We start from the raw sequence: 27,108 nt of genomic DNA on the forward strand, positions 1-27,108 counted from the left end.
CACTGATTGCAATAGAAAACCTATGAACTATGGAATCATAGAATGGTCTAGATTGGAAGGGACCTCAAGGATCATCCAACCCCCTGCCATAGGCAGGAACACCTCCTACTGGAGCAGATTGCTCAATGCCTCGTCCAACCTGGCCTTAAACACCTCCAGGGAGGAAGCACCCACAGCCTCCATGGGCAACCTGTTCCAGTGTGTGATGGTTTGGGCATTAACCTGCCCCTCACACTTTGTATTTGCCCCAGCTAACTCAGAAGGAACTCCAGGAATATAAATGAAGCTATTTATTTTACAGCAGCAAATATACAAGCAGCTATTTACAATATATACAGTTAAATACAGAAATATACAAAGGATAAACAATACAGAAGCACAACTCCCCTCCCAGAAACCTGAGTCCCCAGGAGGGGCTCTCAAACCACCCCAACACCTCCCCCTGCCCCTCTCAACCTTACCCCAGTTCCCAGGAAGAATAGAGGTGCAGCCAAGAGGTTAAGAAGGAAGGTTAGTGGCAGTGGAGTTAAAGAGATGTGACTAGGTCTGAAGGCAAAGGCAGAAGTGAAAGACAAAATGGAGAATGTTTACTTCTTCTTCCCAGAGTTCTCAGCGTGACTGTGAGAGAAGAGACAACCATGTTTACCTTTTCACTGCCCATTATCTAGTTCTTTTACCAAAACATTCCAGCTTGCTTCAAACTAGCACACAGTGTCTCACCACCCTCACTGTAAAGAACTTCCTCCTACCATCCAGTCTAAATCTCCCCTCTTCCAGTTTAAACCCATTACCCCTTGTCTTGTCATTACAAGACCTTGTCAATAGTCCATCCCCAGCCTTCCTGTAGGCCCCCTTCAGATACTGGAAGGCCACTATAAGGTCTCCTCAAATCCTTCTCCAGCCTGGTGAGACAGCTGAATCCTGCCACAGTTCCAAAAGGCTTTGGAAACGAAATAAAATTGGTTAAAAGAAGTGCAGCAGGCTGTAGCTGGTACTGAACTTGTAATTCATCACCATAGTACAGCAGCTGAACCCATTTTCAACTCCAAGTATGAGAGCACAAGCCCGTCACGTTCCTTGCCTCATCTCTGTCCTCTTGCTCTGTGCCCCCCAGCCCAAACGATACGCACCCCCCTGTGTTACAGGTCACACTCACTGAACAATGCTGCAAACAGCAGCAAAAAATACCGCGAGCAATCTAGGTCTGAAAGAGATGTCTTTATTCTGTTTCATTCTTTGCTTTATAATTACACATGTTAAAATTACTGAAATCATGTAAACAGTGACCCTTTTGTGCAATGTGTGCCAGCCCATGGGTCTGGTACAGGCAGAGAAACAGAACCTGCACTCATTTCCAGGACAATTGGGAACAGCAATTTCCTTTCACAAAACAATTACTCATACTGTTAAAAAAAGGCATATTCTCATCATACAATGAACAACTGAAGACTATAAGGACAGAAAACACAAGCAACTTGAGAGGATCCTTAAATTGTTCCTCACATTCACCCATTGCTGCTGTTACTTCATTATTCCTTTTAAGAAAATACCTTAAGAGGGTACAGTTAAATATTTCAGTCGTTTTTTTTATTAGTGAATACTTTTAAAAGCCTCTGATCCTTTATAAAGGATAAAAAAGATTTAATTAAAAAGGCAAATCTTAATTTTACAGATCCTGCAGAATACTTCACAAGTAGAACCTAATTTGGACCATCCTGCTTCTCATCTTCCCCTTTACATGAATGTTTCAGTAAATCACACTTGCAAAAATAAATCCTTTGTAGAGTCCAAAACTCTGAAATAGACCCTTTTTCATCAAGTATCATTAGAGAGAAACACCCTAATAGAGCTACAAACCTTACAAGCTAAAGCAAAGAACACTTTGAAGGCCCCATTCAATTAATTAACTCTCCAGAAGTCCAAGTTGATTCTACTAAAAATTATCAATTCAGTGGTTTTCCACTTTTTAGTAGGGAGCTGCTTCAAGATCAGGGTGTCAGGTTTTAATTAATGTTGATAAAAACAATGCAGGTCTCATATTTGCTGGTTAGAAATCTACACTAATGTTTTCATTATCATTTTTACAACTAAATGCCAAAGGATGCTTCCTTGCTGGCATAGATGTTTCCTATTAAATATCTTTTTCAGAAAGCTTTTACTGGTGCATTTCCAGTTAAAATATTTGAAGAACTCTTCTATTCACACAATACCTGCAGAGGACTCAGTTCTAATGCACTGTCTTTTGAATGCTTGGCATTTCTGTTCATATCTGCATTTTTTTTTTGTTCCTTTTAATGCCAGTTGCCTTCAACTTTAGGTCTGACCATCCGTTTTGGGCACAGTGTGCCAATAGTTACTCATCGGCTGCTCTCTATCACTTTGGTACAAGCTTTTCTGTGGGCTGTGGAACAGAATAGGAAGCAAAACATCCACCCAGAAAGGGAAGCAGAGCACCAATTTTGAGCACATGTTCTCAGGAGACATGAGTGGAGTCAGGTAATCAGGATTAGTACTAAGACAATTGCTTAAGTAACAACACACTCATTTCATTTCAAAGTAACCAACAGTCCACTTTAGTAAAGTACAAAGGAAAGCTAACTGACAGACATGCAGGAACAAAAGCTGTTCAAAGAATTGCTAGAAGGCTTACTTTGACATAAAGCTTGTTTTGTTACTAAGGATTAAACTTTCTGTGTGTGTGTGTAAAAGTGTCACTGCTGTAACTAGAATGGCATTTTCACACAGCTGTTCAAGAAGAACAAGAAAACTTAATTAAAAAGATTAGCCTGGTGTTATAAAACATACACATATTTCAGGGACCCATTTCTGGGATTCTTTTCTTCTTTCCTCATGGACATCACAACAGAGTTTCATTCCTGTTAGCACAGACTGATACTAACAGGCACTCCTTCCTCTCCTCCTTCCCCAGCCCTGCTCTCATCAAATCTCCCAGCAATTAATTTCTCTCCAACAACTGTTTCTTAGTACCAGCGGTAGCATTCCTGAAGCCACACAATAAATATCATCAGGAGAAAAGCAATCCAAATCAAAACTAATACTCCTTTCATTTTTCTTTCCCTCATGTCATTAGCTATGCCTTAAAATATAGAGGGTTTTCTGTAGTTACATTGGTTTCTGTGCAAGGTGCAAAAGGTTATGCTCATTCTATCTGAAATAATCCTCTTGAATTTATGTCCACACTTCCAAAACAAGGTTCTTTATGGAATCTACCCTAATCACAGAAGGCACACAGCTCTGACAAACATCATGATTTCTTTGTACCAAGTCTAGCTGCCTTATTTTTTCAAAAGGATTGCTTAATGATACCAATAAATTTATTAATGCATTAAAAACCTCACATCATTAGAAAAAAATCCCTTAATACATTCCAATTTATTACATTTGCATTAAAAAAAGGCAACATAATATATATATATAGATCATTCAGGTAACCAAGGTCACATAGCTGAAAATTTATTAGACAAGACAGTTTAAATCCTCCATCGGAAAGCTGCATACCATTTTTGTGAAACCCCTAAACTTGATTTTCAGGCTTATGTTTCCAGGTAGAGATGTTGCAAGTTGCATTTGGACCAAATAGTGCACTATGTGGTTTTGTTTTTAGGAAACAGGTCTGCTTCTCTGGAGAATTTGCTCTCAGCAACTGATTGTCCTTATGGTTTAAAACGCAGCACTCCTAGGAGAATAGACAAAAGTTTTAAAACCTTTTTCATCAAAACTCCTGAAAAGAAACCAGCTCCTAACTTACTACCTGGAAACTGCAAGTGAGAATTAGCACCGTCACCTCCCACCTCTCCCCTTCTGAAATAAGCAGACAAAAGATGTTTTCTCTGAACAAATCTTTGAGATGTGCTGTCACCAGGAGTCTCCTTTCAAAGAATAGGGTGATTCTCCCCCTCTACTGCGCTCTGGTCAGACTCCAGCTGGAGTACTGCATCCAGTTCAGGAGCCCCCATTACAAGGAGGATGTGGACATGCTGGAGCATGTCCAGAGAAGGGCCACGAGGATGCTCAGAGGGCTGCAGCACCTCTGCTGTGAGGACAGACTTTCTGAAAGAGTTGGGACTGTTCAGTCTTCAGAAGAGAAGGCTCCCAGGTGACATTCTTGTGGCCTTCCAGGATCTGAAGCGGGGACACTAAGAAGCTGGGGAGGGACTTTTTAGGCTTTCAGGGAGTGGCAGGACTAGGGAGGATGGAGTAAAGCTGGAGATGGGGAGATTCAGCCTGCATGCGAGGAGGCAGTTGTTGAGCATGAGTGGTGAGAGCCTGGAATGGGTTGGCCACGGAGGTGGTTGAGACCCACTGCTGGAGATGTTTAAGGCCAGGCTGGATGAGGTTATGGCCAGGCTGATCTAAGATAGGGTGTCCCTGCCCATGGCAGTGGGGTTGGAACTGGATGATCCTTGTGGTCCCTTCCAACTCTGACTGATTCTATGATTTTTCCCCTCAGCTTCCCTGAAACCAAGTAAAATTGACACCAGGTGCTTCAGATGAGAAGCCTACCCCCTTCTGTATCACATCTGAACTCCTACCTTTGTTTTAAGCAGCTGAGATTTACTCTGAAAGACATTAGTATTCACATCATTTTCTTTGCAACTGTTTTCAGCCACTGCAGTATCCATAATGCTGCTTCCACAAGTCTGTGTGTTGTAACCACTGTCCACCTGAAATCAAGAGAGCAGGGCCTTGAAAGTGTGCTGCAATGTCATGCCAATATACTCCTCAGCTTCTCCTACTTGATATGGCTTGTATTTCATTAACAGAAATTCATCTAACACACCAAATCTCATTGGTTAATAACAAATGCAAATCCTGCTGCTTCCACAAGTCTGTGTGTTGTAATCACTGTCCACCTGAAATCAAGAGAGCAAGGCCTTGAAAGTGTGCTGCAACATAACACCAGTAAACCTCAGCTTCTCCTACTTGATATGGCTTGTATTTCATTAAGAGAAATTCATCTAACACACCAAATCTCATCAGTTAATAACAAATGCAAATCCTAAACTGGTCTGTCAGGATTGGATGGCTTAAGTTAAACTGATTACTGTACAGTCACATGAAAGTGATTTGTAAATGCTACGCTAACTTCTGAGAAAGGAAAAAGGGGAAGCAGGTGGGAGAAATACATCACAATGCCACCTGCAGTATGAGCAACACAGACCATGACTTCCAGAATGTATGCACAGTCAAAAGTTAGTACGTTGAGCTCAGTTTTAGAGAGATGCAAAGCAAAGATTGCTGTTTGTACCTGAAGGCTACTGTTGTCACAAGGGATGGCGCTGCTTTCCGCAAGAGGCGACATGCACATGCGAGAGTTCTCAATACTGAAGGTAATCCCTGTCATAAAGCTGGCCATCGGCGCACTGCTAGTGCCAATCGCTTCTTTGATCCAGGTGTTCTCCTCTGACACTTCGGCTGCATCAGCCATATCTACAGTGTTGTTTTCCTTTGAGCCTGCTATGTCCTGAAACAACGGCAGCCTTTGGTGGCGAGCTTCTGAGTGATCGGGTGCAATAGACACAGTTGCTACCACAAGATGCGTACCACATGCAAAAGCATCGCTGTCTTGCTGACGTAAGTTGATCCTGCTATCCATCTCTGGGAACTGAGTTTCTGCTGGAGACATGTTTTCCTTGTCTTCCTCACCCTCACCAGGATCCTCAACTGCAAGCGGTATTCTGATGACAGAAGTCTGATACTGGGCAGTTCCTCTGTATGCTCCAAGCCTCAGAGGAGAACAATTTTTAATTGGAGAACAGCCATCTATGTAAGGACTTCTTGTACATGGGGATGTCATTCTATTGGAGGATGAAGGAATATCTGGAGAACAAAATGTAAACTTCCTTTGGTCTGTAAAAAATAAAGTTATTCTATCAGAGATCAGCTGGAGTTAAAGTTATCATACTCAAAGCCCTACAGTTCTTCAAATAATTTTAAGTGCACTTATATTTCACTAACCACTGCCTCCCAGCTCCAAGACTTCTTAAAAAGACAATAAAAAAAACCCTCAAAACAAAAAAACCCCAACAAAAATAACTACAACCCCCCCACCCAAACCCCAAATGAACAAAAAACAAAACAAAAACATATGGAAACGAATTAAAATTCTAAACCAAACCACCAGCACACCTACAACATCATGGTAAAGGTTTATCTCATTTTTACCACCACATTTGTTTCCTATGACATAGAAACAGCCAGGTTGGAACAGACCTCCAAGATCATAAAGTCCAACCTAGCACCCAGCCCTGGCCAATCAACTAGACCATAGCACTAAGTGCCTCAGCCAGGCTTTGCTTGAACACATCCAGGCACAGCGACTCCACCACCTCCCTGGGCAGCCCTTTCCAATGCCAATCACTCTCTCTGCCAAAAACTTCCTCCTAACATCCAGCCTAAACCTCTCCCAGCACAATTTGAGACTGTGTCCCCTTCTTCTGTTGCTGGTTGCCTGGCAGAAGAGACCAACCCCAACTGGCTACAGCCTCCTTTCAGATAGCTGTAGACAGCAATGAGGTCTGCCCTGAGCCTCCTCTTCTCCAGGCTGCACACCCCCAGCTCCCTCAGCCTCTCCTCACAGGGCTGTGTTCCAGGCCTCTCAGGCATATGGTTTTAAATCCTACATCAAACTGGATTTATGTATTAACATTTTTTCACTTCTGTAAAATGTCCATTCCTCCTTCTAAACTATTTCCCCCAGCTGACTTTAGCAAGCAAATACACTTCACCATTGCATGAACATATTTCACTGCTAGATGGCAAATGTGTCATAGAGGACAAGACTGCTGATCCACCAAGCACAACAACTTGTCTACCAACAGAAACAAGTTCCAGTAAGAATGAGGTGGTTTTTAGAATAAAAACACATGAAACAAGAATAATATATACACAGCAACATGCCAGGGCATAGTCTAACACAGGAGTCCCCTCTGGAGTTACAGAAGATCAAAAAGGTGCAATCTCACTATTATCTTTAACCACATTAAATTGGACTAATTACAAGATGTTGCCACCTTATTAACTGTTCAGCATGACCTGCCTGACTCTACTGCCTCTGATCTGTTGGTGTTGTTAGCTCTAAGACTACATGGGGAACCCTCTCAAGAGACTGATAAGGCTGAAAACTAACCTGTCAGAAAATGAAAGCTTTCAGGTTATTGCACAACTGCCTGAAGACTAGTACTCATGAAGGTGACAGATAGAAAAGACTGGCTGAGGCACTTAGTGCCATAGTCTACTTGACTGGACAGGGCTGGGTGCTATCTTGGACTGGATGATCTTGGAGGTGTCTTCCAACCTGGATGATTCTATGATATACAGTTAAAACGTACCCGAGAGCGGCGTCTTTCTTATGTGAAAAGCTATTGGTGAAAAAGTAGGAGAACCATTACGTGCAGGAGACCCTTCTGGAAATGTGGGACTGGTTATGCTTCCTAGGCTGTAAGCCCTTGTTCCTCCCTGAATAGGACTGGATGAAAACTGACCCTTCAGAAAGGAAAAAAAACACCAAAATTAAAAAGCATAAAGTAGCATAATGCAAATTTTGACTAATACCTAGATGTAAAAAGTGTTCTGACTACAAAATTTGATGTGGCATCAGTAAGAGAAATTAAGACAACCTATGTAATTATTTTAGTTTTAAGTATTTCAGTTACAGCTCTTCCCTTGGGCTTTGTTTCTGCATAGAAAAGAACAACAGACTCAAACCACCACATAATACCAACTAAGCCCGTACTAGACATAGAATCAGTCAGGGTTGGAAGGGACCACAAGGATCAGCCAGTTCCAATCCCCCTGCCATGGACAGGGACACTCTACCCTAGAGCAGCCTGGACACAGCCTCATCCAGCCTGGCCTTAAACACCTCTGGGGATGAGGCCTCAACTACCTCCCTGAGCAACCCATTCCAGACTCTCACCACTCTCATGCTGAACAACTTCCTCCTCACATCCACTCTGCATCTCCCCACCTCCAGCTTTGCTCCATTCCCCCTAGTCCTGTCACTACCTGATATCCTGAAAAGTCCCTTCCCAGCTTTTTTGGTTTTGTACATTCTAGTTAAAACTATGAGAATCCTAAACAGAGAATTCATGCTATCTTTGGAATTAGGCAAGAATTTAATCTCAATTTCTTACTCACACTAATGCGCATGAAAGCTGGACACTATTTTTACTCTAATGGAATCCACATGAACTGAATTATGCAACAGACAAGATGTTTTTCTTTAAGAAAAGAGAATAGTGATTGTCATGCACAGTGACTTCTAGAAGTCTAATTACATTGTTGGAATTTTTTAATAGGTTACCATAGTGAAGACTGTTTTTAAGCCACAGTCATGCTGAGGTAGCTTTTTTCCTTACCAAATACATGAAGCCACTCCACCTCACAGGATGTTAGGGGTTGGAAGGAGATCATCAAGTCCAACCCTCCTGCCAAAGCAGGACAATACTTTCTAACACAGATCACAAAGGAACACATCCAGACAGGCCTTGAAAGGCCATGACCTCTCTGGGGAGCCTGTGCCAGTGCTCTGGGACCCTTACAGTAAAGAAGTTCCCCCTTGTGTTGAGGCGGAACCTCTTGTGCTGCAACTTACACCCATTGCTACTTGCCCTATCCCAGGGAGCAAGTGATCAGAGCCTGTCCCCCCAACTCCTGGCCAGCCCTCAGATACTTATAAACATTTATCAAATCCCCTCCAAGTCTTCTCTTCTTTAGACTAAAAAGCCCCAGGTCCCTCAGAGTCTCCTCATAAGCCATGCCCTCCAGTCCACTAACCATCTTTGCAGCCCTCTGCTGGACCCTCTACAGCAGATCTCTGTCTCTCTTAAACTGGGGAGCACAAAACTGTGTGCAGTATTCAGGATGAGGTCTCAACAGGGCATAGTAGAAGAGGAGAACCTCCCTTGATCTGCTGGACACACTCTTCCTAATACACCCCAGGATCCCATTGGCCTTCTTGGCCACAAGGGCACATTGCTGTGCCATGGGTAACTTGTTATCCACCAGGACCCCCAGGTCCCTCTCCACAGGGCTGCTTTCCTCAATCAGTTCAGCTGTGTTACATCCACATGGGAATAAGATTTATCTTGCGTAATTTAATGAGCAGACATGATGTCCTGTGTTCTAACAAATGTCTATTCATTTCAATGGAAAAGAAAAAAATGCCAATTTAACACTGCATCCAAAGAGCCACAAGTAATGTTTTCCACCATAAATTATTTTATGAACTAGAAGGGAAAGGGTTATAGCATCTGTTCATATCAAACAGCATCTTAGATAGCACTTTGCAGATTTAAATCAGCCTCCTTTTTGTGCACATACTTTATGAAAAAAATGTAGCAATATGCTTTCAGAAAGCTTTGAATATTAACAGGAAGTAGGAATTATTACATAATATAAAGTTAAAGCAGAACTCCTTCTATACAAAAGAACAGCAAAGAGAAGGAGCACCTCTCCTATGAGGACAGGCTGAGAGAGTTGGGGTTGTTCAGTTTGGAGAACAGAAGGCTCCAAGGAGACCTTATTGTGGTCTTCCAGTATCTGAAGAGAGGCCTACAAGAAAGCTGGGGAGGGACTTTTTAGGGTGTTGGGTAGAAATAGGACTAGGGGAAATGGATCCAAGCTAGAAGAGAGGGTAGATTCTGATTGGAAGTTAGAAAGAAGCTCTTCACCATGAGGGTGGTGAGACACTGGAACAGGTTGCCCAGGGAGGTTGTGGAAGGCTCATCCCTGCAAATTTTTAAGGCCAGGCTGGACATGTCTTTGAGCGACCTGATCTAGTGAAAAGTGTCCCTGCCCACTGCAGGAGGGTTGAAATTAGATGATCCTTGGGGTCCCTTTCAACCCTGATGATTTTGTGTAGCAGCAGCTACACAGAAATCTGATGTTAACTCAGCAGTATATTATTTCACTTCTCTGTTCACATATATTTTTTCTGAATTTGGCATAAGAAAAAGAGAAACCACAACCCTTGGTCCAAAATTCTCTTACACAACAATTGCAGTTTATTAAAAGCATGGCTGTTCCTCTTATGAAGTCTATTAGAGCACTGCATTAGCACAGTCTGTTCAAAGATCTACCGCAAAACAGGCCACTTACCGAACTGGATGTTTCCAGCGGGCTTCTGCACTGAACTGGAGAGATATCTATTGAACAAAGCACTCCAAGTGGCTGACTACCACAAGGACTACGCAGAGAAGGGGACAAGCACTCTGACACACTTCCATTTTCTTCTAAAAACAGCTTTCTTCTGAGTGATGAAGAGCTCAGATTTTCCTGAGATTGATCTGCGAGTTCATCAGTTCTAAAATACTCACCTAGAAACAGTGAGAAATCATTTCCAGTAAGAATGCAAGGGAAAAAAATTCTGCTACAGAGATAGGTATAACTAAATAAAAACATTCAACACAACTAACGAATACAGCCAGGAATTGATCTCATTTAGACACTTATCATAGAATCAAACAGTTTGGAAGAGACCTCCAAGATCATCCACTCCAACCCAGCACCCAGCCCTATCCAATCGACCAGACCATGGCACAAAGTGCCTCAGCCAGGCTTTGACTGAACACATCCAGGGACGGTGACTCCATCACCTCCCTGGGCAGCCCATTCCAATGCCAATCACTCTCTCTGACAACAACTTCCTCCTCACATCCATCCTAGACCTCCCCCAACACAACTTGAGACTGTGTCCCCTTCTTCTGTTGCTGGTTGCCTGGCAGAAGAGACCAACCCTACCTGGCTATAGCCTCCCTTCAGGTACTTGTAGACAGCATGAGGTCACCTCTGAGCCTCCTCATCTGCACACCCCCATCTCCCTCAGCCTATCCTCACAGGGCTGTGCTCCAGGCCTCTCACCAACTTCATTGCCCTTCTCTGGACTCATTCCACTGTCTCAACATCTCTCTTGAATTGAGGAGCCCAGAACTGGACACAGCACTCAAGGTGTGGCCTGACCACTGTTGAGTACAGGGGCAGGAAAACCTCCCTTGTCCTACTGGCCACACTCTTCCTGATCCAGGCCAGGATGCCATTGACTCTCCTGCCCACCTGGGCACACTGCTGGCTCATGTTAAGCTACTATCTACCAGCACACCCAGCTCCCCTTCTTCCTGGCTGCTCTCCAGCCACTCTATCTTCAGCCTGTAGCCCTGCTTGGAGTTGTTGTGGCCAAAGTGCAGAATTCTGTACTTGGCCTTGCTCAGTCTCATCCCATTGGCCTCTGCCCACCCATCCATCCTGGCCAGGTCCCTCTGCAGGGCTCTCCTACCCTCCAACAGATCAACACCTGCTCCAAGCTAGGTGTCATCTGCAACCCTACTGATGCTGGACTCAATCCCCTGGTCCAAAGCATCAATAAAGATATTGAACAGGACTGGGTCAGCACTGATCTCCAAGGAACACCACTAGTGCCAGCTGCCAACTGGACGTGGCACCATTCACCACTACTCTCTGGGCCCAGCCTTCCAGCAAGTTCTTGACCCATATCAGAGTGAATCTGTCCAAGCCACGAGCTGCCAGCTGTGCCAGGAGCTTGTTATGACAGACAGTGTCAAAGGCTTTGCTTCAGTCCAGGTAGACTACATCCACAAATGAGAGATTTTTATCATTACAAAAAGTCCATTCTGTCTACTAAGGTTCATATCATAAAACATGACTTATCGTTACCAGAACCCCACTCTGTCTACTAAGATTTCACATCTGCCTATCAAGGTTCCAGGTTTTGCCCGTCATCTTTTAACACCAAAGTCTGCATTAAAAAAAACCATGTAGACATTGACCAGCACCTACTTACTGGCCTTTTCCAAAAAATGCACTATTCTTCACATCTGAATTGTGAAAAGGGGTTTGTTACAATACCCAGGCAAAACTAGACCCTTTTTCAGCTTTCCCATATGCTTTGATGGTCTTTGTGATATATCCCAAGGCAAATTGGAGTCAACTTGAAGCAAGTCCTATGAGGACAGACTGAAAGAGTTGGGGCTGTTGAGTCTGGAGAAGAGGAGGCTCCCAGGTGACCTTCTTGTGGCCTTTCAGTATATGAAGGGGGCCTACAAAAAAGCTGGGGAGAGACTTTTTCAGCTATCAGGGACTGACAGGACTAGGGGGAATGAAGCAAAGCTCAAGATGGGTACGTTCAGGCTGCACATGAAGAGGAAGTTCTTCAGCATGAGAGTGGTGAGAGCCTGGACTGGATTGCCCAGGGAGGTGGTTGAGGCCCCATCCCCGGAGATGTTTAAGGCCACGTTGGATGAGGCTGATCTAGGGTAGTGTGTCCCTGCCTATGGCGGGGGGGGTTGGAACTAGATGATGCTTCCAACTCTGACTGATTCTATGATTCTAAGTCAAAGCAGTCAGCAGTTCAGAGCAGGAAAGCACACAGATCTTAAAGACCCGTTAAAATATGCTGAGGCTTACTAGTTAGATTTTCACTCTTGCTTTATACTACTTGGGTATTCCTTAGGGGAGATTTTTTTTCATTAATTCAAAAACTACTGTGGTAGTTTAACACTCTAGCCTAGTTCTCAATTACAAACAAGAAAAACAAGAAATATGAACTTCCTGGATATATGTGAGTGAAAAGTAAATAAAGTAAGAGATTTGATATAAAAGAACATTATCAATAAGTCTGTATCATTCAATTTACTTGCTGGATTAGTATTCAGTTTGTTCCAAACTGTTCTTTGCCTTTTTCACTTTTACTCTCTGCCATTCTGCTTTGCATTACTCCCTTATCTTTCCTAATCTTCTGCTGGTGCATTGTGTCTCTGAGGTACTGGGAAAGGGGTGGAAAAAGGAGACTGCTGGTAGTCCCTTCTAGGTTTTGTCCAGAGGCATGGTGGGGAGCAATTACAGAGAGGTCCTTGTGTTGTTTCTGAAATGTAAATAGTTAGAAATATATGTAAAAATATTTTGTACATATGCATTGTATTTGATGCTTCTAGATTTTACCTTGCTTGTAAGCACAGCTTCATTTTGCTTCCAAACCTGAGCTAGACTGGCAATTTATTTGGGGGTACTTTCAACCCACCACAACTCGGCATTGATTTTTTTAAGGCAAGGCACAACAACAGTAGATTCTAGTTTTCTGTTTTAAATTTCATGGCCCACAACCAGGGTTATGAACTTGAATAAAAGGATAGAAGCATGCACCAAATAACACCAGAACTAGCTATTCCCACATATCACAGGACATTAGGGGCTGGAAGAGACCCAATGAGATTGAGTCCAACCCCCCTGCCAGAGCAGGACAACACTATCTAACACAGATCATAGAGGAACACATCCAGACAGGCCTTGAAAGGCTCCAGAGGAGACCCCACAACCTCTCTGGGAAGCCTGTTCCAATGCTCTGGGACCCTTACAGTCAAGAAGTTCCACCTTGTGTTCAGGTGGAACCTCTTGTGCTGCCATTTACACCCATTGCTCCTTGTCCCAGGGAGCAAGTGAGCAGAGCCTGTCCCCCACTCCTAACCAGTCCTCAGATACTTATTAACATTTATCAAATCCCCTCTTAGTATTCTCTTCTCCAGACTAAAAAGCACCAGGTCTCTCAGCTTCTCCTCATAAGCCATGCCCTCCAGTCCCCTCATCATCCTCACAGCCCTCCACTGGACCCTCTTCAGCAGATCCCTGTCCCTCTGAAACTGGGGAGCCCAAAACTGAATGCAGTATTCAAGGGGAGGAGAACCTGCCTTGATCTTCTGCACACACTCTTCCTAATATACCCCAGGGTCCCATTGGCCTTCTTGGCCACAAGGGCACATTGCCTGTCAGCTGTAAAAACAGGCCTTTGCAGCACCCTTGCCTGAGAAGCTGGCAGCAATTGCTTGATACAGCAATTATAACCAGGTAGTTAATTTGGGCTCCTGTCTCCCACAGTGGTTCACAGCATTTTTTCCCATTACATAGGTTCTAGTCAGCACTATGGCTTCTGTTAAATTAGAGACACACAATTATAGCATGGCTCTGCTCAAGGCAAGATTTAGCTATTAGTCTCATGGGACAGCAATCTGTAAATCAAATATCTTTGATAAATTAAATACCTTTTCTATTTTGGAGAGGCAGAGGGTGTCTTCTGCTTACTACCTTTTATGCCTTCTGAACTGTTAATTTTCAATTGTCCTCTATGTCTCCTATCTTTATGTCTACACTCACACCACATCATTTAAGTCAGATGTTCCATGCAGTATCACAGAATGTTAAGGGCCAGAAGGGACGTCAAGAGATCATCCAATCCAACCCCCCTGCTGTCATGGTGGGCCTGATAGGTCAAAAATAGGCTTATACATGTACTGGTTTGCCCAGACATGTTTTTCTGCTCTCCCTCCTGTTTTGGAGGGAAAAGAGAACAAAGAACCTGGAGCCACTGAGTCTGAAGACTCTGGCCTGCCCAGACTTGTTTTGCTCCTGTGGTAAACAAGGTACACACACTTAGCTTGTGTCTGCCTTGTGCAAGGTCTTCATCTAATATGGTCAAGCTTGGATAGCTGCCATTCTGACTGGCTACTCTGTGTCCAAAGGCCCATTAGTCTAGGGCTGTATTGATAAAAGAGTTAATCTGGGAATGTAACTGTGATCTGCTGCTGTATTTGTGCTTATCGTTGCCTGCTGCTATTGCTTACTGCCTTACCCCTTAATTCTCCCCCACAAACTTTCAACTCATTTTTTGTCCACCCCTGGACAGAATTCAATATGTTCTAGTTGCTCTCTCAAGTAAAGAGCAGCTCCTGTCTTTCCTAAAAAAGGACACAGCCATCCATGACCACATTCCAGTCACATGAACTGTCCCACACATCTCTGTAATTACCACTAGATCATAACCTCTTGACCACACATGAATTTCTAACTCCTCCTGTTCCCCACGCTGCATGTATTGGTGTACAGGTATTTCAGGGAGTGAGCTGAGCACACTGATTCTACCCTGGCGGGTGGGAGACTGTGAAACTTTGACTGTGCTGCTGTGTCCCCAGCATGCTGCAAGGAAATAGGCTGAAGGCCCTTACTAGCTCCCCCATCCCTCCAATCCTGGTATGCCATCTCAGCTTGTCACAGGAAGACTGAATGAGATCATTATCCCTTTGCCTTTTCACATTTACTTGATCATTCTCAGGTTCTGCTGTGAGTCCTGGCTCATTGATAGCCCTTGCATTTTCCCCAATCCGTGGCTCATTTTCCCTTACCTCCCCTGAGAAAGCAGTGGAGCTGCCCACAAATGTCCCAGGCTTGTTTCCCATTCTCCCTTTGAATCGAGTTTAAAGCTTGATTAATGAGCCCAGCCCACTCCTGTGACAAAAAGCCTCCCCTTTGAGAGGGATGCACCCCACCTGCCAGCAGCAGACCTGGCATCATGTAAGTTGATCCACAGTCAAAAAAACTGATGGTGGCCTGCTGGTAGCACTAGGCTCAGAGTCAAGAATTGATCTAGTGGGTCCTCCTCAGTCTTTCTAGATCCCTGCAACTGGGGGGGGCTGGGGGGCTAGAACACTGCTCCCACCCCCTTGACCAGTTGACCCAAAGCCCTGAAGTTGGTCTTGACAGCCCTCAAGTTTTCTTCTTTCAAGGCCATCATTGCCCATCTTGAAAGTTAATAATGGGTAAAAACCTCTGGGCTGTACCAGGGTAGGAAGCTTTCTTATCACATCTTTTACTCAGACCGTGGGGAGACAGCAGACTTCCCTCTGAAATGGGTCAGCTCTGCATATTGGGCCTTCTGCTCCCTTCAGGGAATGACCTATAACAGTCAGTCCTTTTTTTTTTATAGAACATGTTTGGGTGTTGGGCTTGGGCTTCCTTAATCTTGGAAATACTTCCAGGCCAGATGATTCCACTTCTGCATTGTCTGGCTGCTCTTGTAGGGCATCATACCTCTTCTGCAAGGGCAGCTGGAAGGTTGGGGGAATAACTGATGCAACACTGCTGTCATACTGGGCAGGAGCCTGTTTCCACTGCCCTCCTGCAGAGGGGGTGAGGAGAGGTGGGCAAGGCAGGAGTTTGCTTGCTGCACTGACCATGGACTTGCCTCCACTCCATCTTTTCCTTTAGGTTACTGCCTTCAGTCTGACAGGGAAAGAAGACAGGGAGTACTTGACTTGGTCTTTGTTAATGGGTGTTCCCAACTCTTCTTCAGGGCAGGCAGCACCTGGCTCCACCAGTCAAATCTTATCCTCAGCTTCCCTAATGCTCCTAAGCTTTTCAACTTCATCTTGCAGTCTTTCAACTTTGCTTTGCAGCTCTGCTGCTCAGCTGAGCAGATCATCTACCTGCTCACAATATGCACAAACCCAGGGAGCTCCTTTCAGGGAGAGGCATTCCCTGCAGCAACACATCCTTCTGTGGGAGCTGTCTGGGTTCCCATATCCATTTTGGCTGGCATAAGGAGCATGGTCTTCTGTTGGGTGGAGACCATTATACTTTGACTGAGGTGGTGAAATTTTGGGTTCTTCCTTTTTCCCAGCCTGCCTGCCTGCTGTCAATGTTTTAGTCAGGCTATCACTGAGACTTCTGCAGCCTGACCCTGTGCACACTGCTCGCTGCGCTCCGGCAAGAAAACCAGCCGCAGTAACAGTCTGCTTACAATACATAAAGCCTCCATTCATGTATTAGGCTTTCAATAATTCATAACACCAAGGAAAAAAAAAAAGGAGACCCAGCAAACATTACGAAACCAAGTTTTTCCATTTAAACATTCCTAATTAAATTTGGCTATGACAAGACATACCTAGTATTTTCTCTAAATTAAAATCCACTGGCAAAGACAGCACGGTCTGACAAGAGGCTGCAAGGAATAAAACCAACAAAATTAGCTTGCAGTGACCTTTTACTAAAGCTGTAGAAACAAAAGCCCATTTTCAAATTGCATTGCAATTGAGCTATTTAATTTACATTTGCAATAAAGAAAAGTGTTAATTAAAGCTAGGATTCTGATTTGACAACACTATATGCAGCACACCCAGGCCTAGAAATAGAAAAACAAGGGTTGTACCATAGAAGCCTCTAGAGAGGCATTCTTAGCAGGAGAGAGGTCTCCAAAGAAAGAAATAATTCAAAGGGAAATGAGAGAAAGATCATCAAAACACCCTGGGAAAAGACACTACCTATTTATCTAAAATTAAATAGTTTAAAAGACATGAGATTCCTGCTATGTATTTGGCAGAAACAGTAATCAAGATTTTCTAACCCCAAAACAACCCAAATCGTTGTTTCTTGAAACTATAAATTTGCTCATAAACCTGCACCTTAAACTCACTTTTAAATGCAGAAAAAGGGAGTTGGAAAAAATGCACTCTACAAAGGCTTTCAGTTTTTACTTTGGAGAAAACATGCAAAAGCATAATAGAAATAATTTACTAAGAAATTAGAGTAAGTAGTACCATACAGCTCCAGAAAAAACTATTTCTCCAGGGATAGTAACCAAAAATCAATCATTCCCTTTTGAATTAAATTACTGTTAAACAAAAAAAAAGGAGTTATTTTGCTTCAGAGAAAGCCTGTAATTTTAGGTATTGCCTTTTACCCACCATTGCTTTTGCCAGGATGCAAAGTTAGCTGTCTTCCAATTGGAGAAATGCTTTTTAGATCTATAGCTGTAAAACAGACAACAACTTAGAATTTAAGCACATATTGCATATAGAGTCTTGGAACCTAGCAGCTTAGAAAATGCAATTTGAAACCTAGCAGGTAGAGTTTTGCCTTCAAAATTTAGAAGCAATTAAAAAGACATAGCCATAAAAAAATGTTACTACTATAGCTGACTGAGAATTGCAGCACTTCTCTATTAAAAGCTTAGTGAAGCAACATCAGCTTTGGCCTTATCCATTTCCTGCAGCCTCCTCTACGTTACAAAGATCTAAACCAACCTCAGTTTATATCATAGAATCAGTCAGGGTTGGAAGGGACCACAAGCATCAGCCAGTTCCAACACCCCTGCCGTGGCCAGGGACACCCTACCCCAGATCAGCCTGGCCACAGCTCCATCCAACCTGGTCTTAAACACCTCCAGGGACGGGGCCTCAACCACCTCCCTGGGAAACCCATTCCAGGCTCTCACCACTCTCATGCTCAACAATTTCCTCCTCACCTCCAGCCTGAACCTACCCATCTCCAGCTTGACTGCATTCTCCCTAGTCCTGTCACTGCCCGATATCCTGAAGCCAAACAGGCTGTGACCCAAGTGAAAACAAAATCTTCTGGAAAATCATGCAGTCTAGACTTGAAGAAAAAGGAAAAGAAATGACCACTACCATTTTATACACTGAGGAACATACTGGATAATTTTGTTTTACCACTCATTTTCCCAGGTCTAGCACTGTGGTCTGTGTTCTCTGCCCCAAAAGTGACAATCTTACAACTGACCATTAAAAATACACTATCCATAAGCTGCATCTCTTTCAAGTCTTGCAGAAATCTCCAAACATTTAAGAACTTCCTGCCAAGGAATACCGAATGGAAATACTTTATAACTGACACTTGTCCAGCTTCTAACCATTTATTATGATGCAATGGCTTGGGAGTTACCTACCCCCCACACACTTGTGAAAACACTCAGACTAGACTCAGATGGCTGGAAATTAAGGAATGAAGCTTTACATTTACAGCTCAGTACAATATACAAGCAGGTATTTACAATAGATGCAGCTATAGACAGAAATAGACAAGTTAAAAAGTAATACAGAAACACAACAGCCCTCCCAGAATTCAGTGACCCCCAGGATGGGCTCCCATTCTTTCAACCCATCTACCTTGTCCCAGAGTTTGCCATAAGTGCAAGGTGAGGTTGGAGGATCAGCAAGGGAGGTTAGGGGGTTAGAAAGCAGAAGGATTAGTTACACAGAAGCAGCCCAGGGCACCCATTGCGACAGAGACACACACATTCTGTCTCTCCTGCTCTGTCTTATCTAAGTTTTGTGTTCTTGTATTTATACACCTCAGCAAGCCTATGAGTGCAGCAGACATCACCATTGTTTCCTTTTCACAGCCTATCATCTAATTTTTCTCAGTAAAATATTCCAGTTAGCCTCAAGCTAGCACATACATATTCTGTTACAGATAATGCAGCCCTCTAGTTTTATATACACTTAGTAACAACAGCATTAAGAATAAAATCTAAGCATGTTATAAATTAAACTTAGAAAACCCAGAACCTGTTGCTGCAGTGACAGTGAGCTATCAGGACATTATGAGGACAAGAGAAGCATGGAATTCAGTTTCTCATATTATAGGGGCAGGAAAGCAGTCAGAGTAAGTCAGATGTGCAGATATCAAAAGAAAAGAACAAAGTAGAGGACTTGGCTGTTACCAGTATTGACATAGCAAAGTTGTGTGTCTAAATTTAAGCTGGCTGAAGACAGGCCATAAAAGGAAAGAGACTTTAGAACAGGGATCAAAAAGGAAAAATCCCCTAAGATTCTAGATTAATAAGTTATATTTAAAGAAGGGAAGCACTTGGAGAAAACAGCTAAAAATCTATCAGCTCTGTTATCTTTTATCACTGGTTCTTAAAATTTGACATTGGAAAAAAAGGTGTTATAATTTATCCAAAAGCAAGATACTTTTGAGGACACTCACAAAAGCAACTTACATTTAGTTGAATTAAGCTGAGAAATTTGCTTGCCTTCATGTTCAATCCAAGGAGAAGGAACTATGAGTCTTTTTGTGAAAAACTAAAGAGAATAGAAGCAATAGAAACAAACCATCTTAGCACTTTTAAAAATGGAAGATTCTCAAATGTAGATAGTAGCCTGAAGAAGAAAAGTTTAAGTTTAAATCACAGATTGATACTTTAAGAATTTTAACTCTTCCTTTCCTCAAATCTATGAAAGTGTATCCCTCATACTCAAAATACATTTCACTATGTCAGAATGAAAGGTTAAAGAAACCTTGAACCAGAAAGGTTAAAGAAAAAGCAGTTTGATTTGAAGACTACCCCACGTTCTTTGTGACATCCTCAGACTTTTCAAGTCTGCAGAGTGAAAACTGTACAGAAGTTTAACATTTCATTATTCATTGAAAGAAAAACTGTCTCTACCATACTTATCACATAGTTGTTTTAACAACTCTTTTCAAATTTTCAGCTTGTTAAACTGTTGTTTTGAAAATTTACCCATTTCACTGACAGAAACACTGCAGCAGCAACAAAAGAGGAGGATAAGCAAGTTTTTTCAGCAATGCTATTAGTGTCTTTGGCTAAAGTGCTTAGTAGTGAAACATTTATGAGTATTGCCACTTCAGCTTTTTTTTTTCCTCTGAATCAGAAAGTGTATCTGCTCACAGTTGCACTCTGGAACATCCTGGTGTTGAAGAGATGAAAATTTTTAAATAGCTTCAAGGATTACATGGCAAATCCTGTTCTCACAATAAAAGCAAGACTTAGAGCAAATGAATAGAACTCAGCTTGAGCACCCAACTATTAAAGACATATTTTTTATCAGAGGCATGGTTACAAGCTGTTCAGCTGTATAATCCATTAGTTTATGCCTCACAAAGAAGAAATAGCCTTTTAAATGCAAATTTAAAATACCAGTAGCTTAGCTGCAGGTCAATTACATAGCACCTTTGTGAAATCATAAAACATATTTTTCTGTTTGTAGACAGAAACTGATAATAGCATGACATAATACAAAGAGATCAATAACACTAAGGAAGATTTGTATATCAGAGACTGATTGCTTTTTAAATCAAAGTAATAGTGAAAATTTCTCTAGTGAATACTGGAAACTCCACTTTTCTCTAGTGAATACTGGAAACTCCACTTTTCTCTAGTGAATACTGGAAACTCCACTTTTCTCTAGTGAATACTGGAAACTCCACTTTTCCCTGCCTGCTAGACAAACTGATGGAAAGAACAAAAAAAACCAAAATACTGAATCATTACTTGCAAACAGCCACAAGAGTCTTGCCTCAACTAAACAGACTTTGGAGATAAAAAAGAAAAACTACAAAGTTTCTGCTTTATTTTTAAAGCTGATATAAGAGAAACGGAGCTACTGATTTAGTTGGGGCAATTAAGGAGGCAGGGATTATAAAATACACAGTTATTTTTATTTGTGGAAAGCCCTGCCCACAACTATATACAAATTAGTTACATTTAGGTTCTAATTTGTTCAGGAAAATCTTCACAAGGATGTTTATGGGGATTTCATTCTTTTAGAAGAATCAGAAAAATTGGAAAAGGTTTGGCCACAAAATGGCTTTGCCTCACTTACAAATAGGTAGCCTGGAGCTCTAGGGTGAAGTTTGAAATTTCAAGATAGTCCCTGCTCCTTTGTGGCAGTGTGGGAACTGCTCAGCCATTGAGAGGTTTCTAGATCTTCCCAGGCAGACAATCTCTGACCCAACCCTGGTTCCTCTTGCCATGGAGGTTTGCAGAGGTGCAGGCAGGATCTCTTGCAGACGTGCAGAGAACACCATGTTGGTGGCACTTCTTGCCATGTCATGAGGCACTTAAATGCCTTCTCCTGGGAAACTCAAGGCACTTAAGTTTCCAGGTAGTTCAAGCCCAAAACATCAGGGCTAAGCTGGTCTGAAGCACGAGGCAGACCAGAACACATTGTCCAAGAGCAGTGAGGCAGAGTGAGCTCCATGATGCACAGGCAGCAAGCTCAACTGCTTGCAACTTAGTTCAATTTCTACTACTTTCCCGAGTGCAAAGGCTCCTTTGGCCACAGAGATTCACCAATCAAAATGGCATTTGCAAAATTGACCATATTAGGTCAACAAGTATCAACAAGTACCTAAACCCCTGTGGGTACCTGTTTATCACTCTGGGAGGGGACACAAAGGCCCAAGCCTTTGCTTTCCTCCGACCCTTGTTTCCCCCATCAGCAGAGGGGTAGGGCAAGTCAGGACATCTAATAGGCCTATTAGTCTGCCAGGACAGCTACCATTTACTGTAAAAAAAATACTGCATCATTACTTCTAACCTTAAATGAAGTATTTGTAAGAGTTATCTTACAGCTACATTCCCATTAGCCAAATAACACAATATAAAATCTGCTGGTTTGACCTGCAGGTGTATGAAAGAAATGGGCAGAGTAGGACCATGTGTACAACCACAAGGGATGAGGACATAACTGAGTAGCAAAATATAACAAGCTTCTGGGTTTTTTTTAATTCTACAGTAGACACAGATCTTTTTTGTAGGTATGTAGCTAAACCAAATCAATAGTTGATAGCACAGAAAGTTTTATTACCTCCTCAATGGCTTTTTGCCTTCTTTCTTCAGTCTCCTTATCAATTCTAAATAACAAATAAAACACAACTATCAAAACTCAATTATCAAAACCACCATATCATTGGAAAAAAAGCCCAACCATGTAACACATTCCCTTATGCACCTCTTCACCCAATTTTTAAAGAACTGTTTCCACCTAATGGAAACAGTAGTGCTTCACAAAATCAAGTCTGCATGTCTCATGCGATACACACTTTGACTTCACAAAGTACTCATGAGCTTTTATACTGTGCTGCTACCCCAGATGTTTGTAATGTTTATACACCAAATTTCTTATGCTTGTGGTTCTTTGAAGTTAATTGAGACAATACCTTGTTAACAAGCATTATTAAATTGGACTATGTAGTTTGTATAACGTTATGCATTGGCTTCAAAACCCTCAATTTTTTAATCAAGAACTTTCAACTTCTAAAGTGCCATATTTAGGGCACTTCAATTTCCATAAGGCATTATTTATGAAATGTAAATTCAAATCAGTTGTCACAAAATTTCACACACACACTCATTTAGCACCTACAGTTTGCAGTCACCCGAAATAACACCTCAATCAGTACTACACTGAAACATACAACCAGACACAAAGTCTACACATAAACACACTAGCCTCTTTCTAGTCATATCAGATGACTCAAAGAAAAGCAATTCAAATCACAGTGGGTATGAAACAGTGAGACAGACTGAAAGAAGTCACCAAGACAATACCTGTTTACATCTATATGCCATGGCACTAATTGCCATTGGAACTATCACCCCTGCTGTCCAAATTAAAGATGGTGTGTGTGTCCTAACAGGCTTTCAGAAACAATGCAATCAACTCCATAAAAACATAGGGCTTAAGGCCTTATAACACAAAAAACATTAAAGTCTAAAATCTACTGGGTACTAGAGAAAGGCTAGTAAGGAAACAGATGTAAAGAAAAACAATATCATAGAATCAACCAGGTTGGAAGAGATCTCCAAGATTAGCCAGTCCAACCTAGCACCCAGCCCTATCCAATCAACTAGACCATGGCACCAAGTGCCTCGTCCAGGTTTTTCTTGAACATCTCCAGGGACAGCAACTCTGCCACCTCCCTGGGTAGCCCATTCCAATGGCAAATCACTCTCTCTATGAAGAATTTCCTCCTAACATCAACATTAAGACATAGCAATTCATAGACAGTACTGAGAACAGTTATGTTCTTTCTATATCCCCACTGCAGCAAAAATTTAATGTTCCTTCTTACACCTCTTCCTGTTCCAAACACAATGTAGGTTTAGTAAGATACTAAGAACAATTGGTTTAATTCACAACGATTTTTAGGATGAGGGTAATGAAACAAATGTTGGCAGGAGAGATGATTGATGCCTCATCCCTGGAAACATTAAAGATCAGGTTGGGCAGGGCTCTGAGCAACCCAATTTAGTTAAAGATATCCCTGCTTACTGCGGGGGGGGGGGGGTTGGCCTAGATGGCCTTTAAAGGTATCTTCCAACCCAAACTATTACAAAAATATTCAGAGAACTTTTGCCCTAAACAGAGCCCCTCAGATCTTGTTAGTGAAATGGAACAGAGGTAAGAAGGCCCTATAGGCATAAACAGGATGAAGAATTGTCTCAGTGTGAAACACTAAGACAAATTGTGCTGTGACAAGAAGCAAGAGAGGTAACTCAGTAACGAATACTAGAAAGATACTTTCTTGTTTCTCTTGACTGCTTTTATATGGCTGTCTTAGGAGACGGCAGAGTGGATCAGCAGTCATTAAGATTAAAAAGAGACACAAAGGCAGCCTCATGCAAATATCACATCCACAACAGGAATACACAAATCTGCATCTGAGCAAAATGTGCTGTCAATAAAGCAAATGAAGTGTTCTAATAGTCAAACTGCATAAAACCTGGTAAGTTACCTAGCATGACTCAAATACATCGCTTGGCGTCGAACATCTTCCGAGTCAATTTCCACAGGATTTATTAGAGCAAGCTGATCAATAGACCATCTAAATTTTCCTGGTGTCTGGGGAAAAAAATGGCATCTTTAAAAGATAAAAATAAAACCACAAGACATATCTGAATAATGTAGTTGTAACTCCACACAGTCTCTGTCAGAAACAACTGAGAGAATCTCTATTTAAATGGTCTACTTAAAAACATTAGTAAGTTGATCAAGCTTCTCTTTTCCTTGGTAGTGGTATTACAATTCAAATACCAAGTGAAAGACTATGTCTGAAGTGTACAAACTGAGTTGTCAATTTTGACTCAATTTCTGAGGACAGACACATGAAAGACACAGAACTAGGGATAAAATTTAACCTCTTCTAGACTGACGGAGTCATGAAAATCCAGTGTCCGTGTAAACCAAGTTACCCAATAGAGCAGCCCTCCTTTCACCACCTAGGCTTAAGAGTTGCAACCCCATATGCATCCTGCAAAGTCTCCCTCATAACAACACACGTAGCTCACAACAAAATCCAATTCAGATGTAAAGCAGCTTCACCCCTTAATTTGACAATTAATTACAAAATACTGTTCAAATACATTTGAAAAACGATCTACCAAATGAGTCTTTTTAGTTTCATTAGCAAGGCATCATCTCTGCTTATCAGATAATTCTAACTGCAAACCAGAATGCAATTTGCCACTAAAAATGTTATATATACACAAAATCATTAGCTTGATTCTGTGAATATGTAATCATCTCATAATAGATGTGCAATTAAGTTTCACTTAGCATGCTTAGCATACAAGTAGAAACTGAGGATTTATTTCCATTTTAAGTGGGACAAGAACACCACATCTAACAAGTGTCCTTATCCACTTTCAACTTTTGGCACTGAGTATAGGCTAATCTACTGATACATACACATAATAGCTAAAGGAAAATGAAATACGGAAGTAAGGAAGACAAAATGATTAAATTACTATTAAATATAGCACAGTCTTGTAATCAGAACACCAAACACCATCAACATTCTTTGCCTTAGTATGTAAGTATACTACATAAAATACACTTTCAAATGCATTTTGTAATATTAGCACTATAACTGTATAGTTAGGTAACTAAAGACTAGATCTTACAGATGAGGATTTTCTTGACTTAAAGACTGAAGGACTGGAGACAATCTGCTCCTGAAGAGTGTAATAATCACTGGGGCTTTCAAAAGGATTCAGGACTGTGACTCGTGCTGGAGTTTCTGGTGTTATTTGCATTTTAGCTTCTTTTGTGTCACCCATATCACAAAACTATACCTGGAAAAGAGATAAAGAAAGAGAAGGAGAATTTTTTTTAAAAGGAAATTATAGCTTTGACGTTTTAGGATCATCCTGAAGGTTTTGGGAAAAGATGATTTTTAAGGTGTTAGAAACAAAAGACTAACAAAACCTAAGGGACCTGGGGACATCTGATAAATAAGGCTGATACAGAACCTAAGAGACCAGACAAGAAAGGACACTGAAAGATGGGAAAAAAACAAAACAAAACAAAACAAAAAACCCACAATCAAAAACTATAACAAAGCAAATAAAGAGAGAAGGAGAAAATGTTTTTAAAAGCAATTACAGCTTTGACGTTTTAGGATGATCCTGAAACTATTGAGGAAAGTTGACCAACCGTTTTTAAGGTGTTAGAAACAAAAGACTACCAAAACCTAAGGGACCTGGGGAACATAGAACAAATAAGGCTGATACAGAACCTAAGAAACCAGACAAGAAAGGATACTTGAAAGATTTTTAAAAGCAAACAAAAAAAAAACCCAAAACCAAACACAATCAAAAAACTACAACAAAGTAGACAAACAAAACACATAAATAAATAAAGCAGCAGCAGAAACAATAAGGGCGATTAAGCCAAACGTTTTCCTGGAGGGCAGCTCACAGCCCAGACGCTAACCCCAAAGGCTTCAGGAATAGAGAGGCACTGCTGGAATGCGGGTAGCTCGGAGACCATCTCCCCGCGTGGCCCTCGGTGCCAGCCAGCTCGCCCCGCGTTAACCCCAAGCCAAGGCAGAGAGCAAAGAAAAGCCGCAGCTACAAGAGCGAGAAGGGGCAGCCGGCAAACCTGCCGGCATCCATACCGAACGACCTCTGAACTTCCGAGTGGCAAGCAGCTAACTAGGGGCGGCGGGAAGCAGCCGTGCCGGCCGGCTCTACCCGTACGGCCGGGAATACCCGCAGAGATAATAACGCCCTCAAGCTCGCACATTCGCTCAGGTGCGAAAACTGCCCCCTCCCCACTAGCAAGCCGAGACCAGCCTCGGCTTCCGAGAGGCCCCGCAGGCGCCACCGCTCTCTCCTGTAACGAAAAGGGTCGACGGGTCTGCTGCCCCGCCTCGCGTCCCAGCGGCTTCCCCGCCTCGCGTCCCAGCGGCTTCCCCGCCCGAGACGGCGAAAGGGATGGGAAACCCGGGGAAATACGCCCGTTCAACCGCCCCTAAAGGCAGCTTCCTTCTCCCTCCTCCCCCCACCAGGACGTTAACTCCGAATGTCGCCCCCGAGCAAGCCTCCTTAGCCCACAGCAGCTGATACGAGGCCGAAGCCTGGACAACAGCTACCTGCCACCATCACAAGGACGCCGCCGCGCCCGCTCCCGCTCACCCCAAATTGTACCTCCCGCCTCCGCCGCGCCGGGAGGCTCTTTAACTCGCCCCGCCTCCTCCCGAGACCTGCCCTGTCACGGCGCTCGGTGTCTGACTCCGGGCCAATCGCAGGAGCCCAGCTCTGGAGCGGACCAATGGCCCGGGGAGCCGCTGCACAATTCGAACGGCAGGCTGGCTGCCATCGTCCTGCCGCGGAGCGGGCGGGCTCCGCCGGGCCGTCACGTGGAGCCGGAGCGTTTGAACGGCAGAGGCGAAGGGAGAAGGGGTGGGGAGGGA

The 27,108-nt window shown here is 42.7% G+C and overlaps 2 protein-coding genes across 2 annotated transcripts; both read right to left on the bottom strand.

Annotated features, from left to right (window-relative positions):
- Nucleotides 1–1,199: 1,199 nt before the first annotated feature.
- On the bottom strand, nt 1,200–7,433 carry LOC135191640 (protein aurora borealis-like). The gene is made up of 4 exons (XM_064174134.1): nt 7,353–7,433; nt 5,270–5,871; nt 4,554–4,685; nt 1,200–3,697 (listed from the first exon to the last, which is right to left on the bottom strand). The coding sequence occupies exons 2-4, from the start codon at nt 5,816–5,818 to the stop codon at nt 3,536–3,538; spliced, it is 843 nt and encodes a 280-aa protein (XP_064030204.1). The 5' UTR covers nt 5,819–5,871; nt 7,353–7,433; the 3' UTR covers nt 1,200–3,535.
- Nucleotides 5,975–27,069, bottom strand: LOC135188550 (protein aurora borealis-like). The gene is made up of 10 exons (XM_064168052.1): nt 26,831–27,069; nt 25,316–25,486; nt 24,148–24,254; nt 22,218–22,263; nt 19,607–19,688; nt 17,547–17,612; nt 16,748–16,804; nt 10,123–10,340; nt 7,353–7,506; nt 5,975–6,003 (listed from the first exon to the last, which is right to left on the bottom strand). The coding sequence occupies exons 2-10, from the start codon at nt 25,469–25,471 to the stop codon at nt 5,975–5,977; spliced, it is 915 nt and encodes a 304-aa protein (XP_064024122.1). The 5' UTR covers nt 25,472–25,486; nt 26,831–27,069.
- Between the last annotated feature and the right edge of the window lie 39 nt (nt 27,070–27,108).

The sequence above is a fragment of the Pogoniulus pusillus genome, chromosome 3 (assembly GCF_015220805.1).
Source record: "Pogoniulus pusillus isolate bPogPus1 chromosome 3, bPogPus1.pri, whole genome shotgun sequence".
In the NCBI taxonomy this organism is placed as follows: Eukaryota; Metazoa; Chordata; class Aves; order Piciformes; family Lybiidae; genus Pogoniulus; species Pogoniulus pusillus.

What these genes read in the sequence shown, in the direction of transcription:
- LOC135191640 (XM_064174134.1), bottom strand. Translation starts at nt 5,818, where the DNA reads ATGACATCCCCATGTACAAGAAGTCCTTACATAGATGGCTGTTCTCCA. An exon ending in GTGACAACAGTAGCCTTCAG is followed by an intron (nt 4,686 to 5,269) that starts GTACAAACAGCA and finishes TCTTGATTTCAG; the next exon opens with GTGGACAGTGGTTACAACAC. An exon ending in CTCAGCTGCTTAAAACAAAG is followed by an intron (nt 3,698 to 4,553) that starts GTAGGAGTTCAG and finishes CTATTCTCCTAG; the next exon opens with GAGTGCTGCGTTTTAAACCA.
- LOC135188550 (XM_064168052.1), bottom strand. Translation starts at nt 25,471, where the DNA reads ATGGGTGACACAAAAGAAGCTAAAATGCAAATAACACCAGAAACTCCA. An exon ending in GGCAAAAAGCCATTGAGGAG is followed by an intron (nt 19,689 to 22,217) that starts GTAATAAAACTT and finishes TATTCTCTTTAG; the next exon opens with TTTTTCACAAAAAGACTCAT. An exon ending in TAATTTAGAGAAAATACTAG is followed by an intron (nt 10,341 to 16,747) that starts GTATGTCTTGTC and finishes CACTGTTTCTAG; the next exon opens with GTGAGTATTTTAGAACTGAT.